The sequence below is a fragment of the Cajanus cajan genome, chromosome 2, assembly GCF_000230855.2.
Source record: "Cajanus cajan strain Asha chromosome 2, NIPB_CcT2T_4, whole genome shotgun sequence".
Lineage (NCBI taxonomy): Eukaryota > Viridiplantae > Streptophyta > Magnoliopsida > Fabales > Fabaceae > Cajanus > Cajanus cajan.
Window position 1 is genome coordinate 67,933,767 of NC_138518.1, and position 17,022 is coordinate 67,950,788.

General features: G+C 30.2%; 1 protein-coding gene across 5 annotated transcripts; it reads left to right on the forward strand.

The window, feature by feature from the left end:
• The first annotated feature begins 9,552 nt into the window (after positions 1-9,552).
• On the forward strand, positions 9,553-15,504 carry LOC109789501 (uncharacterized). 5 transcript variants are annotated; one of them, XM_020348469.3, is made up of 6 exons: positions 9,555-9,842; positions 10,129-10,329; positions 10,519-10,767; positions 11,835-11,945; positions 12,057-13,991; positions 14,547-15,504. In XM_020348469.3, the coding sequence occupies exons 1-6, from the start codon at positions 9,806-9,808 to the stop codon at positions 15,227-15,229; spliced, it is 3,216 nt and encodes a 1,071-aa protein (XP_020204058.1). In that variant the 5' UTR covers positions 9,555-9,805; the 3' UTR covers positions 15,230-15,504. The 5 variants fall into 5 exon arrangements, with proteins under 5 accessions (XP_020204057.1, XP_020204058.1, XP_082924931.1 ...); XM_083068805.1 differs by having other exon boundaries at positions 11,841-11,945; XM_020348468.3 differs by having other exon boundaries at positions 9,553-9,842; positions 11,835-13,991; positions 14,616-15,504.
• Positions 15,505-17,022: the final 1,518 nt, after the last annotated feature.

Here is a 17,022-nt window from a genome sequence, read left to right on the forward strand (position 1 = left end):
GGAAAGTATTTATATATATATATATATATATAAATATTTTATCACTTCATATATCTCATAGGTTACTTTTAACTATGCTAAATCCTACTTTTTACACCAAAATAATATTTAATATACAACTTTTTTTAACTATATTATAGATATATCATCGATTAATCTCTGTCTTCATTTTATAATTTTAATTTTATCATTAAATATTTATTTATTAACTATTAAAATTATAATACTCACCATCATATTAAATTAAATATATAATATAATAATTAATATTAAGTTAAATTATAATCTCAATTCTCATTTTTTATCTAATAAAATATTATGAAAATGGGTTAAAATTTATGATTAAATATATAATTTAACTTAAATATTAATTATCATGGTATTTAATCATGTTAAACATTACAATCTTAACATATATTTAACATAATTAAAATTGTGAATTTTAGAAAATTAAGTGATGAAAATTACATAATTTAAAATTTGGAATCTTAATTGCATATCAGATATTATAAGTGATTAAAACTACAATTTTGTCTTTTTAATATAAAAAAAGTTTAATTTTAGACTAAAATATATTTTTATCATTTATTTTATTTTTAAAGTATATTTAGTCATTTCCATTTAAAAGATTTAATTTAATTATTTATCTTTTAAATTTAAGTCAATTTAATAATATAAAACTATTGAATCAACTAATGAATGATCCAAATAAAAGTCGTGAACTTATGAAATTTGTATGAAAATAGGTTCAACGAGCAATCAACAATTTTTTTAAAATAAAATATCAATTTTTTTCTAGTTGTTTGTGATTTTTTTTCCACGTACTTTTCACTATGATTGTAACTATTATTTAGTTTATGTCTCATCCTTTATCCTCAAGCATATATTAATATAAATTTTGGTAGAAATAAAAAGAAATAACCAACAAACTCCACTTTTCTTATAGCAATAAATGTCAAATTATCATCTCAACTAATGTCCATACTTTAGTTAAAAGAAAACTCAACATAAAAAAAAAATTGACACTTGAAAATTCGTATAAATGTTTTTAAAATCAAATTACTTTATTGTAAAAAAAATATATGAAAATCTCAAAATAAGAAACAACAACTAAAACAACTAAAACTTATTATTTTGATGTCATATTCTATCGAAGTAAAATAAGTCTAAAAGTAATAAGCATGGAGGCCTAAGCTTTGTCTTAAGCATTAGTCTCCAAACTAATCCTCACTTATAAAAAAACATTCATTCAAAAGACAAAGCAAACTAACAAACAATTACAAAAGAGAATGAGATACATTTTACTCAAGTTGTTGGTGTGAATCAAATTTTGGATAGCTTACATGTATAAACATATTGATGATAACAAGATAAGTCAACAACATCCACATCCCAAGTTAAAAATTATCATTATCATGAAAATACTATGTGTGACAAAATTTATCACTCTTTATAACTCTCATGCTTAATGTATTTTATTCCCTGCTTAGTATAAAAATTTATTTTTATGTGGATGACTCAATGTTAAAAAGTTCACGAACAAGGTTAACTTAATCCTACTAAGGGGTTACTCTTTATAATTTATGCACTTAACGTGAAAAAGACTAACGTTTAATGCCAAAAGTACTAGATTCTTTATAAAACTTTTGTACTTAACAAGAACTTTGTCTCGCTTAGTGCTTAAGAAACAAAAATAATTTTTACACTTTAGAAATTATCGCACTTAATGTGGATATTACCAGATTTAGTGTGGACTCGCGAAAGCAACAAAGTTGTGTTCCGTTCAAGTCCTATAATTTTGGACAATTTTTTGTCTTTATTAATTAAAACTAGCTTTAAACCAAGTTAGGTGATTCATAACTTACATGCACACGAGTTTGAATACACAACAATTTAAGTAAAAAAAATGAATTTAATAATCTTTTCTTTATTTTTCATCTCCCTGTAATTTTAAATTAATGTTTTAATTCTTATTATTATCTAATTATTTTTAATTACTGATGTGTTTATTAGAAGTTAAAGTGGCAATTCAAGTAGTATTCACAACTATATGTGATATAATGTCAACATGAAAAATCTCTACAAAAAATTATAAAATCTTAAAATAAATATTATTTATTTATCTTAAAATAATTGTTAGATAAAAAATATTGACTTTGGATTTTAAAGCGATGAAATTAAAAAAAATGGAAACCAAAACAAAAATTTGTTTATTTTTGAGTTTATAGGTTAAGATGTCTTAATCCACCTCAATTTAAAAATCAAACAAAATAATTAAAACTGCCAAAAACATGTAAGCAACAACTAGAAAAAAAAAAAAGTTTATATTTGCTTCTTTTTAAAATAGAAAAATACACATGTGACAAACGTTAGAAATTAAGTGCCAACATATAGTTCAATCCAATCGTTCATTGAAAAGTATAATGAGTAAATGGGAACGGCTCAATCCAACCGACACCATCAATGCACAACGTAGTCTCATAGGAGATAGCACTAGCGATCAACCATTGATAAGAATTCTTTGAAGAAAAAAAAACAACACCCACATATGAAATAATTAAATAAACAATTAATTTTATTCTTAAATTATTACTCCCTCTCCTTGAAAATCTTTGAATAAATTAAATAAGTATTTTACAAGTATTGAAAATCTCACTAATTAACCATTAAAATTGACCTAATCATGGACTTGACTTGTCATAAATTTGAGATTATAAGTACTAATAATGAAAATAGTTTAGATCAAATTAAAGTCTACAATAAAATTACTAAACTGTTTTTTTTATTACTTTGCTTGACTTATTTAGAAATATGTTTTATCTGAAAATTATGTACATGATCTGTTTTATATAAAATTTATAAATAGATTAATAGAAATAAGCTTAATACATTACTATTAGTAATGATATATATTAATTATAAAATGAAAAAAAGTATAAAGTTGTGTAAAATTAGCGAATATCAAAATAGGGAAAAAATAAGTAGTTTATTAAACGCTAATTGAAATAAATTATAATTAAGCTACTAAAATAAGGTGTACTAAACAAGCTTGTTTTTATATAAAAAAAAATTATGAATCATTTCAATCATAAGTAAGCTACTAAAACAAGTTATACAAAACAAGTTTATTTTCGATAAAAAAAATTTTATTAACCACTAAACTATTAAACCTTTTTTTAATATGTAGGTATTGAATTCAATACTAAAGATTACAACAGTTTATGTATGTTATTTAAACAATTTATCCTATAAAATATTATAATTAACATGGTGATGTGACTTAGAGTAAATACGTAAATATATGAAGAGTTATGTTTTATTTTTATTGTGGTTGTTGTATTTTCTTTAAAAGTTAATCACTTATATATTGTTAATGTAAAATTATTTTACATTAACAATTAATTATATCTTTTAATTGTGTCATGTTATTATAAACACATTTACTTTTAACAGTAACATGACACAATTAAAAGATATAATTGGTTGTCGGTGTAAAAAATAATGTATAAATGATTAATTCATTTTTAATAACAAAAGTAGTTATTTATGTTATACAATGCTCCATACAAACTTAAATTAAATACGAGATTCCAAAAAAAAGAAATATTCATATAGTATCTCTCTTTGTTTCAAGTGTACCACTTTCTATGAATTATTTTTAAATTATTCATTATTAATAACAAAGACGGATCTTATTATTTGTACCAAAAAAGACACATAATTTCATCATGTTTAATAATAATAGCAATGCTTTACTTTTTAGGTTTCCAATGGCCATGTATCTTGTTAGCAAAAATGTGACACCCTCTACCCCAATATACATATACAATAATTATAAACAAATAAAAATTTTCATCAATAAAAATCAAATTTCCAACTACGTAAGGGTAAAGAGTTCACATTCATAAACTTAATCCAAATAACATGCTAGTAAATTTACAAAGAAATAAAACTGAATTTTCCAAAATAATTTAATAAGAACATTTTAAACTAATCCTATCTATGTCCCGATGTCACATGTCTTATCAGAGCAAAACCCAACATAGAAGCCTAAGCTTCATCATCAACATCCTCAGCCTCACGTTGATGATCACCTGTATAACAGTCAAAACAGAATAACACGAGAAAAGGGAATGAGAAACATCTCACTCTGGCTCACAGTGTAGAAATATACGCCGAAAAGCCAAACACAAACAAAATGAGTATAACATAGATAAATTAATAATAACATCACACTCATCCAAGACATAAACCATCACTTTATCATATAACATTAAGAATGCATATGCATGGACACGGACTACATATTATCATGCATGTGGCGCCAGTAAAACATCACATGGCATATTGCCGCTAGCAATACACGAAGAGTAGTCTAGGAGTACATGCGGGGTCACACCCTCTGCGCACTCTCACTAGAAGGATATACTACCAGAGTCTCGTCGAGATAGCTAAGCCGCGCAAGATACATCCCATGCACACAATGGGCGAGACTGGGACTTCCAAACCGAGCTATCCCCAAGGACTAATCCCCAAAGCTTTTACACTAGGGGGCCTTCTCTGGCGGTGTATTCCATATCGTACCCTTAAAATACTTATGCAAATGATGCATGTCATTCAAGACTCTATGCATTCTCATATCCCATTATCATTTCTCATTCCCATATCACATTATCATGTCTCATTATCACTTTTCACATCATCTCATCATATTCACATAGTCATCACTTTTCACATCATCTCATCATATTCACATAATCATCATTTTTCACATCATCTCATCATATTCACATAGTGTCTACATAGCACTCAAAATCATATCAAAATTGATCTATTTTCAAAAATAAACACATATTTATACATCTCATTCAACAAGGAATACATCAGAACAATCAGAAAACAAAACAGAAAATATTCATATTTTGCCTGTTTCTCATAGGGTTCCCACAGGAACCCACAGAGCACTCTAATTCATATCAAAACTTGTTTATTTTCAAGATTATATACATATTTACACTCAACAAATATCAAGAAACACAACAGAAAACTCAGAAGGTAAAACATAAAACATTTAAAATTTGCCTCTTACAATTATCAATGCATTCCCTTAGGGTTTTCCATAGGAACCCATAGAAATCTTAATTCATACGATTAATTACATATAAGAAAACAATAGGCAAAACAGATACAATTAGGAAAAACCTCTCATACATAAGCATACAAAAAATGCAACAAATACAGGATTGGAGGCCAATCCCACTACCCAGCATACAATCCCACACCCAGAGTGAGGTTTCTCACTCTCCCCCTTACCTCGATAAGCAGGAGCCGAATCTTGTTGGTCGCCCCCTCTAGGTTCCCCTTCGTCTTCAGAGAGAAAGGAGGAAGAAGATTAGAAAATGAAAAAATGAGTTTTAGAGAGTGCAAAACGCTTTATTTATAGGCATCAGGTCGCGGCCAGAACGACCCGTTCCGAATCCGAAACGGCCCGTTCTGGGCACACGGAATAGTACCAGAACGGCCCGTTCCAAAATCAGAACGGCCCGTTCTGGGGTTTCTGGAACGGCCCGTTTCAATGTGGAACGACCCGTTCTGAGTCAAACTTTGTTCTTTTAAAATCACATCCGGAACGGCCCGTTCCTAAAGTGGAACGGCCCGTTCTGGGTTAAAATTTTACCCACGAATGCTTGATTTGGAACGGCCCGTTCCCAAAGTGGAACGGCCCGTTCCAGATATACGAAAATCCAAATTACTGATTAATAAATAAATAAATAAATAACGTATATATATATCAAAATAAAATATCAATACAATTTAAAACATGATTTTCTTCAAATAATAATTATAACAAAAATATCATAATTAATAATATTATACAAAATAATTTTCATAAATGATTATTATTAAAAACCTTTAAAAATTCAATCAAACTCATTTAATTAATCAAAATAATTATAAGGAAATAATCTTCATAAATACAAAAATAAATAATAATAATTTGTAGTATTAGTAGAAAAATTTGGGATGTTTAGGGTTTAGGGTTTAGAAATAAGCTTAATACATAACTATTAGTAATGATATATATTAATTATAAAATGAAAAAAAGTATAGAGTTGTGTAAAATTAGCGAATATCAAAATAGGGAAAAAAAAAGTAGTTTATTAAACACTGATTGAAATAAATTATAATTAAGCTACTAAAATAAGGTGTACTAAACAAGCTTGTTTTTATATAAAAAAAAATTATGAATCATTTCAATCATAAGTAAGCTACTAAAACAAGTTATACAAAACAAGTTTATTTTCGATAAAAAAATTTTTTATTAACCACTAAACTATTAAACCTTTTTTTAATATGTAGGTATTGAATTCAATACTAAAGATTACAACAGTTTATGTATGTTATTTAAACAATTTATCCTATAAAATATTATAATCAACATGGTGATGTGACTTAGAGTAAATACGTAAATATATGAAGAGTTATGTTTTATTTTTATTGTGGATGTTGTATTTTCTTTAAAAGTTAATCACTTATATATTGTTAATGTAAAATTATTTTACATTAACAATTAATTATATCTTTTAATTGTGTCATGTTATTATAAACATATTTACTTTTAACAGTAACATGACATAATTAAAAAATATAATTGGTTGTCGGTGTAAAAAATAATGTATGGATGGTTAATTTATTTTTAATAACAAAAGTAGTGATTTATGTTATACAATGCTCCATACAAACTTAAATTAAATACGAGTTTCCAAAAAAAGAAATATTCATATAGTATCTCTCTTTGTTTCAAGTGTACCACTTTCTATGAATTATTTTTAAATTATTCATTATTAATAACAAAGACAGATCTTATTATTTGTACCAAAAAAGACACATAATTTCATCATGTTTAATAATAATAGTAATGCTTTACTTTTTAGGTTTCCAATGGCCATGTATCTTGTTAGCAAAAAGACAAAGGTCCATCCATCCATGACTTTATGATTCCATTAATCCTTTAACATTTGTTGTTATATGATATAATAGCTATTTATTATCTTCTAAGGCACGTTCCGACAGTAACCACCTTAACTAAAATTTCTTAGATGAGCCAGTGAGGCAAAGATGATTCTATCCACAAGATCCCCAACAACACACCACTTCCTGAGGGTCCTACTATTCCTTTGCACCAAATTATTGATTTATTTCCACCCTCACCGCACATTTTTTTTATAACTTAATTAGAATCTCTTTAACTTTACACAACTCTTGGTGCACCAATATATTACCTCCATAAACAAAATAAATAATTTATATTTTTTTTATATATAAATAGTTTGAGTAATATTAAATTTGATATCTTTAAATAATATCAAATTTAAATTTTGTGGATAAAAAAATATAATTAAGAAAAAATTTACTAAAAATATTCAATCATATTGGTTACCGATTTCACATTTTGGTAAATAATTTATATTTAAGATCAACATGTCTAAATATATTTATTTTTTAATGTGGTTTAAGATGTATTGAACTTACTTTCAGGGTTAATCTAATTCATTTTAAAAGTGAATAAAAAAAAATAATGAAAGTTTATTATATGATTTATCATTAACAAAAATTGACAGTTAAAAATATGCAGGATAATGATTTATGAACAGCGTATGAATCCATATGTATATTGTTGGTCCGATAACGGGACGTTTGAGTAGTTAACAACAGAAACGGACGAAACCAAACCCTGTCAGCGTACACCAAGAATCTTTTCTTAGAGATGCACCAAAGTCCCCGACATAATGCTACGAAGGTTAAAATTATTAATATATGAAAATATCATATTTATAATTTTATTTTTTATGGAAAAATTATTTTAAAAATAAATTTAATTTTTATAGAAATAAAAATAAAAATTAAGGCTTAGTCTTTTAAAAGACTAAAATAATTTATAGAAATCAAATTAAAAATACGATATGTTGAAAAGTCAATAACTTTTATAAGTCATATAAAAAATATATTTATTGAATGGTTTTTTTTAATCAATTATAAATATTTTTGTAGGTTAAAATTATTGGAACACATTAAATTTTAAAGAATATTGGTTAAAATATAATGTTAAATCTTCAATAGTTTTAACAAATTGTTATAAAGTAAAATAAATAATTACATATTTTTATTACTTATGTTCTTTTTTTTTTTAATTTTATCATCCAACTTTTAAAATCGTGTATTTGTCATTAAATTTTTAAAATTTTAAACATTTTATCACTTTATTAATTAAATATCTTATATCATTAATTATTAACATAACATATTAATTATTACTATACACATATAATTCTAAAGTCTCATATAAATGATAACTTGATAAGGTATATCATGTCAACAAATAATAATTAACGTGATCAACTAATAATATTTGACAATTTAATATTTTTTTATTTGTTTTTTGCCTTTTAAAATGATCTTTTTACTGTTTCATTTCATTTAATATCAATTGTGTTCTCAAGTTGCATTGATTGATGATATATATATTTTATGAATAAACAGGTATTTTTTTATTATTTAGAAAACAATCCTCTTTAATTATGTTTGATAGTTTGGTAAAATAAAATAAAATAAAATGGTGAAATAATTTTTTAATCATATATTAGATTTTAATTATGTTAGGACAGAGAAAAATCTTCTTCTATTACTTAAAAGTGAACAAAATAATATAAATTTTAATAGATAGTAAATTAATCGTGTCCTGTGTGTTTAGATTAGAGGAATGAACTTCTAATTTTTTTAAAGGAACAAAATAAGAAAATTGAATAAAGTAAAACATATTAAATACATATTTAAATAAAAATTAAGTTGAACTTAATATAGTTTTATTTCAAAGCAATAGTTTTATTATTTTTAAATTTTATGTATTAAAATGTAAAACACACATTTTAATATTTTAAAACATATAATCAAAGACAAGCTAATTTATACCGTGTTTCATTCAATTATATCTCAATTTAAACAATCCAAGTAACAACATTAATTTACTATTTTGGTCGATATAAACGTACCCTATAAGAGTCTCCCATGTTATCATTAATTAAAGCCTCCCATCACCTAATGGAGGATATATAGGAAGATTGTTGTTCAAAGAAATACAGAAATGAATGAAATACATCCAACCTAATTGAAGCGTAACTCATATGATCACAGATACAAACAAAAAATACTAATAGAAGTGGTTGCACCGTACTCGGGGGACATACTTTTGTCATAACAGGACGTAGGAAGTAGGAAGTAGGAACCCTTTGGTTTTGGAAAGACCGTACGTATGACATCACAAACACCAACCCCATTGGCTGTCGTTCTACCCACCGTCACAGCCATGTGACCGTTCGCAGCGGTGTAAAGGTCGTCACGTGCACCGCATGTGGACAAACCATAACACAAAATGTATTGTACGTTAATGACAGTTTTACCCTCGAATACCCTTTCACACGTACAAGTGTTTGAAGCGAAGAATGGAGATGGAAACGGAAGTTGCGTGTGAGCATGAACAGTGACTTTGGTTGTCCACATGGGTGCGGGCCCTTTTGTTTTTTACGCTGTTGTTCCAAAGCACTGTACCACTCCACTTCCACTCTCGTTACCCTCTTCTTTCTTTGAAGTTTCTCTGTTTATCTTACTCCAATACCACACCAACCCTTCTTCTCTTCTGCTTCCACTCCACTAAAGTTTTGGTTTTTCTACCCTCTCCATTCTTCTTCCTCCTCTGGGTTTTCACTTGCTGGATTTTCTTACTCTCTTTCATTGACTTGACTTGGGAATGGATAACCAAGATCAAGGAAGAACTAACGCTGCAGGTGCTTTTTCTTTTGCATTTTCTCTTTAATGGGTCATTCAGTTCATCTCCCTTTTTCTTTTTCTTCTTCTCTCTCCTTTTTTCCTTTCCATATTCCATTATTATATTATTTCTCTTTCTGGGTTTAGTTAGTTTGGTGTTTTCTTACGAAAAGTCTTAGTCTTTCTGGTGGATTTTCTCGGGTGTCTGGTTTTGGAAACCGTGTCTGTGTCTGGGGGCTTTTTGAAGTTTTAAGTTTCTCGAGGTGAGATTTTTTATTTTTTTTAATAAATTTTTTGATGTTGAAGGGCACGAGAGTCACGGAGTTCATTTGTGTCACAAATGTGGATGGCCCTTCCCGAATCCGCATCCGAGTGCCAAACACAGGCGTGCTCACAAGAAGATCTGTGGAACCGTGGAAGGTTACAAACTTTCTCTCTCTGAGGGACAACCCCGTTTGAATGGCTCAGATGATGAACATGTTTCTGATGATGATCACAAATCACCAGGTGAGTTTCCTTCTTATATGTAGTATTTGAACGTTTATACTGATAAATACTACTAGGAAATGAAGTAAATCTAACTGATCTTGACATTGTGAGATTAATTTTAATTTCTTGTCTTATCTGTATATGGGCTTTGGAATTATTACTACATTCCAAAACAGAAGGTTTGCTAAATTGTTGCTATTTTATTAGGTGTGGTTGTGTCAGGTCCAAACTTGGAGACAGGCAACAATAAGAAGGGCAATGAAGGAAATGGAGAAAAAATAATTAGATCCGAAGATGAGGTGTTTTCAGACGCAGTTGCAGATTTTTCGGATAGTGGATCAAATGCAGAAGTTAAAGAACGTTTGCAAGATAGTTTGGAATCTGGTGCTGATGTTGAAAGGGTTGACATAAAAGAACTAAATTTTTCAGTGTCTTCCGAGGAGAAAGATTTCAATGGTGGGAAGATAGGTTTTATTGCATCACATTTCCTTTTATTTGGTTTTACTTTATTTACTGAGTATGGACTTGTGTGGGGTGAAATATTTGTGACCGATTAATTAAAAATATGAGAAGATATGTTTTTGCATGATTTTGCAGATATTAAGCTTGATGAATGCAAATAGATATTATATAGATATGTGACCGATTTATTTGTTTATGTTAATTGGATTGTCCTAGAAAGCAAAATTTTACATCAGGATCTGGATCTGTTCACACAATCAGCATCAATAGTGTCTCAAGATATTATATATTTTTGTGGAATATACAATTTCTTAGAGTCTATCAAAAAGGTTGATTTTGTAACTCTCCTTGCCTCCAAATTTTAATGAACACTGGATTTTTTATCCACCAATAATTGTAAGATGGGAATGGTATTTATGATACTATAATTTATATTCCTACTCCATAAGCATTTGACTGAAACATTATTGAGTTTACGATGATTTAAGATTGTGGATTGTTTGTTTCTGTATAGTTGCATTGAAATTATGAATTCATATTAGTAATGAATTAATAAACTGCTGATTTAAGTTGAATGTAAAATGTATATTTAATAATTATTTTCTTATGAATATATGAAGTAATTGAAGCAGTGAAGCCTTTCACCTTGGGGATAGCCTTTTAAGTTAACTACCTTTGTAAAATTATATTAAAAGGGGAAAAAAAAATCAGATCTGTTGTTTTGATTTTTATTGAACCGAGACAATTTCAGAGGAAAACACATGTGAGGGCCTCTGAATATCTGACCAAAATGTCTTTTCTATATAATTATTTTTTCAGACATCCTACTTTTTTTAAACAAGAAAATGAGAGTTTTTTGTATGTTAAAACTTTTAGAAGGATATTGATGCAAGTATCTAGGATAATACAAGTGTATTGATGCACACATAACTACACATTTATTTTCCAAAAATGATATCCTCCAGTATTGAATAGGCATTTTTGTCTTACAATATCTCTCTCTTACTGCGTCATTTGTTTCTTCTTTGTGGTCCTATCATGTCTGATAATTTGTTTCACAGCTGCAGATGTGAGTCAATTAATTGGCAAGTCAACTAATGACTGCCAGATTCAAAATCCAAATATTTTGCAAAATGAAAGCGTTGAAGTGGGAAAAGCAGTGGAGTTTCAAGGTCAACCGTCTGGCCCTACTGTAGATCCATCATCAAGTTCCATTGCTGACTTGAGAACTGAAGAATCAACTATTGCAGTTGCAGATAGTGATGTTTTTTTTGGTTTGTCAGGTGACTCACTTCCCAGTGATGCTGAAGCCATGCCTGATATAGTGCCAGAAAGGAATATCTGTGCTAGTGAAGATGTGACAAATTGCAATTTGATATCTGTTGCAAAGGAGAATAATTTGAAAGAAAAGGATGAGAGTAATTCCACCAGAGTTGTGGTTGAAATTGTGGAATTTCCTGATTCTGATAAAGTTAGTGGTGAAACAGGTGAAGGAGTGTCTAAAATAGCAGTTAGTGATGTAAGTTCCTTGGATCATCAAGTGGGTAATGGATCTGTTCATCTGAAGGAAAAGAATGGTGCTGAGATTAGTTCCAACAGAGGCCTGACTGAAATTGTGGAATCATCTGATAAAGTTGTAGGTGAAACAAGTGAAGAAGTGTCTAAAATAACAGTTAGTGACGTAGTTTCCTTAGATAATCAAGTGGATGATGGAGCTTTTAATCTGAAGGAAAAGAATGATGCTGAGTTCCTTTCTTTGTTGCCCCCCAATAACCTTCCTCTCGAGTTAAACTCGGTTGTAATCGTGAATGATGCTCAGGGAGAGTCTGCATATGTGGTACAGACTGCCACATCCATTGATGACAAGATTTTGCAGGAAAAGGGAGAAGGAAATGTTAATGTTGATCCACTTCCTACTAGCAATGATAGACCTGATGAAGCACATCCTCAGAGTGACTATGGAAACTTTAAAGATCATGAGGGAGTGGTTTACTCAAATCCTTTCCTACACTCATCTGAGTCATTAGCATATAAGGGAGATGACTTAAAGGACACTGTTACTGAGGAAAATAAATTTTATTTTAACACAAGCCAATTGAGTGAAGAAAGTGACATCTCTCCAGATATCGATGTTATGGTTAGAAGCACGAAGGTGGATCTGGTCAACAGTGAACCTATGCCTGAAGGAGTGCATGCCAAAGAATGCACTGAAGTTTCTCCAGTTAATTTCACAGTTGAAAGTCATCAAAGATTGGATGAAATTGATGCCTCAATGAATTCTATGAAAACTGGGATGAATGAGAATCATATGGTTCAATTTTCTGAAGAGCATGGACCTGATGATTCTTGTGAAAATTCCCAACAGGTAAGTTTCCCAGAAGGTAGTTTAATGGCCTCATCTAAGGAGAGTCAGATAGATGAATCATTTCGGTCTGCAACCAGTGAAACAAATAGTGTAATTAACATAGAAAGCACAAATAATCACGAGGAAAGTACTGAAATAAATGATGTAGCATTAGATGGCAAGGTTGTTGGAGCTGACATAGAAAATGATATTGAAATTATATTGAAAGATCTTCAACCTGGTGACATCTTGCAATCAGAAGTAAAACAATCAGATGACTTATTTAAGAGTGATGCTGCTGGTGAAATGGGTGAAAATGAACAATGTGATGTGCCTGATGCTCAATGTAAGGAATGGCCAATTATAGGTGATACTTCATTGCCTAAATCTGCTACCAGTCATTTTGATATCCCAGTTATTTCAGAAGCTTCAGACATTGTAGTTGATGGACCTGCGAACAAGTCAAATGGCACAGAGTGCAGAAAAATAGATCCACTATCAGGTGCCCAGAAAGACATAAAAGAAGATGAAATCAATATTAATATCAAACAAAATGAAGAATACAACAAATCAGTTGATACTTCTGCTCATTCACACCAAGCCCAGAGTGCTGAACTATTAGTGAAGGCTGCAGAAGACCTTGCTAGGATGTATACATTTCCTTTAACTACTGAGCCTTCTGCTCAACATGATTCTGCTGTTGAAGATAATTCTGGTGGAGTGCCTGGCAGGAAAGTGTCTGGAATTACCGCTGTGCCTGTTCAAGATCAAACTGGTAATAACTCGGGTAAACTTGGTTCATCTAGAGTTGATGCTTCAGTTGACTCTGGTAGCCGATGTGAGAGTTTGGAAGGCAACTGGGGCTCTGTTTCAGGTATATATATGCATTCGCTTTTTGTAATAGAAAACATTTGTACTGTGTAGTTACATTTTATATTGGGGCCATAGCAATATGCTAGCCTAGTCAATTTATCAGGACATGTATGGTGGTTCATACTATTGGGTGAATTGGTTGAGTGTTACAGTAAATATTGTAGCATAGTTGATCTTTATGCATACACTTTTACACATTAAAGACACACATACATGTTGGCTATAACTGTGCAATTGTGCATCTCTGAATCTTTTCTGGTAAAAGATTTCCTAATGAATTTTGCTAGTAAGATTTCTGCATGGTTACAAAGATATACATGGCTAGATCTTGTCTCTTACATGTTTTTCACCAATTATATTTTCCTATTAGTTTGGTGTGATCCATATAGTCCCCCCTCCCTTCATTGTTTCTAAGAGTGTTTCTCCTTGTGAGAGAAGGTGGAGGGGAAAAATTAAAAGGATCCATTTCTTATGTTTTGTCCTTACTGCTTTGCATTATTTTTTGAAGCAAAATTAAAATCAGTTTTACTTTTTTCTTTCATGATCCATTAAACAGTTCTCTCAATGCAATCTGATGCACCTGCTGTTATTGATTCTGAAACCTTACCATCAACTGGTTTGCCAGCATCCACAGAAGCAGGAAAATCAAACTCGAACAATCCAAAAGCTGCACTTGCCAGACAGCAGTCTGGAAAGTCAGAAATGTTTGAACCGCCATCTTTTATGACATTGGTCGAACCTAGGCAGGTTAGCCCAAAATCTGCCTCTTTTGAAGGCCAGAAGGGGCAGAGCCCACAACAGCCAGATCCCACTTCACAGGCTGGTTGGTTTCCCTCTCTAACTCAGGTTGTTAATGAATCTCAAGGGAGAAAGAAGAATGAAGAAATAATAGCCAAGGTAACAAACTGGAGCACCCCTAAGGAGCACACACCTCTGAAGAGTCTCTTGGGTGAGGCTGCCCATGGCAACACGCCAAAATCTCCAAAAATGGAAGAAAATTTGGTGAGCCAGAAGAGTAGTAAAGTTGCAGAAAAGAATGGTTCAGGTTTGACAACTGTTAACTCCATTCTGGGTCCTGAATCCCCTGCAGCTCAAGTGGTAAAAGGAGAGGCTGCAAAAGAATGGAACTCTCCAGCAAGATATCCTGCAGACATCAAGAGAGAAAAAAGGAAAGTCAAGAGCAGACCATACTGGATACAGTTGGTATGCTGCACATCAGTTGGTCCTCAGAGAAGGTAGAAAATTGCTAGGTGCTGCTGATAATGCTCCCACTTTCACTCTGATGGATTCTGGTTATTATTGAGATGCTATTTGCAGTATTTTCTGTATTTAGTTTATCTCTAGGTTTATATTTTTATTTTGATCATGTGTCTTCTGTTCATCTTGCTGGTCCCCTAGGAGTTTGGTTGTATATGTTGACCAATGATCATCTTCAGTTATTATTTTACCCCTGCAAGCTTACGTTCTTACTGTACTTTTTATGTAACGTGTTATTATTTTGGCCTGGACCCCTATTTTAGCTCTTGAAAGTTTTTGTCCAAAGGGCATGTATTCAGGTCAGGAATATTGTCATTGTCTGAGAATAACTTGCAGTTTCTACCTGTACATTGGATTCTGGTTGAATCCTTTGGTAGCAGAAGCCCCTTAAGAGAGAAATGGGATTGAGGGATTCTGCTTTACAGAGTAGGCTCAATCATGCAGGTGTGCATGAAGAAAGAAATTTACTTTCAGAAATAACTGTTTATGGAGAATAAATTGACTCGTATAACATTCACGTAACCATAAGCATGTACGTCAATAAGTGTAGTATTTGTTTTATTTCAAGCTTATTAGTGGTCTCATTTTCTAGAATGTAGTTATGTTGAAATTCAGTACGGAGAGATTCTTGTCGCTTTTGTGGGATTACCTGTGAGTAGTATTTATTAAGAGAAGTCTGACTTAAGGAAGCCATTAGGTAGAAATATTGTTTTAAGTTTTTAGTCTTTGTCAAGGGAAGTTTGTGGTGGGCCTTGTAACAGTAAGAGAAGAGATAAGAAGTACTGGAGTAGAAAAGGAGCAAAGTGCATTGCAAGAAATCGAACATGCGCACACTCAGTTTATGGTAATTATTCTACTTTTTCGGATAGTATATACTATGCTAATGACACAAAAAATTAAGGTTCTGTGCATGTTATATAACATGTTTCAGTACTTTATTTATTATTGTCGAGTAGTTTAGTGACAAGAATATTAATTATGAAATTTCTATCGAATTTCTTTAGCTTTTTTTTTAAAGGAAGATGAATGAACCGAAAAAAGAGAAAAAAGAATTACATCCTTAGAAAGTGAGCCCCTATGTATTGTCCGTTACACCAACATCACCATATAACTCTCTTAGCCAATTCCTAACTGAATCCCGAAGCAACCCATCAAAACTAGCAGCTCCAGATTGCCCCAGGTTATTACCATTTACATGCAACATCAATAACAAGATTTGAATTTAAAATCTTATAAATTATCTAAATCTCTCACTATTAAGTTAACTTTAGGGATTTTTTCTAATTCTCTTCCACCATTCTTTACTCCTTTCACTCCTCAATGATCATAGTTTTTTTCATTCAAAAAATATCTTAAAATGAATGATATTCTCATTTTTTAATGTAGTATTAATTATTATCTTCTATGTTAATTATAAACAACAAATTAAATTTTTTTGTCCTAATTATAAGCAACAATTATTAGTTTTAAAAGTTGAATAGGCTTAAAAAAATATACACTTCATTTATTGTTAATTCTATTTTCAATGTATTCGCTTATAAGTAACATTAAATATAATACTCATCTAAAATAAACGTTATGTTTGGAACAAAACTTGTGTTTTATGGTATAATTAATTAAAAGTAACCATATTAATCTTATTTTATCTTGATGATTTGTCCCATGTCGCATATAATTAAGAGCATAAATAGTACTTTTTTCCTTCTAATTTATTTCTTTATAAATTACTATTTAACTACCACAATTGAGTAATGCATTTATTGAAAGATTAGACT

What these genes read in the sequence shown, in the direction of transcription:
- LOC109789501 (XM_020348466.3), top strand. Translation starts at nt 9,806, where the DNA reads ATGGATAACCAAGATCAAGGAAGAACTAACGCTGCAG. An exon ending in TGATGATCACAAATCACCAG is followed by an intron (nt 10,330 to 10,518) that starts GTGAGTTTCCTT and finishes CTATTTTATTAG; the next exon opens with GTGTGGTTGTGTCAGGTCCA. An exon ending in CAACTGGGGCTCTGTTTCAG is followed by an intron (nt 13,992 to 14,546) that starts GTATATATATGC and finishes TCCATTAAACAG; the next exon opens with TTCTCTCAATGCAATCTGAT.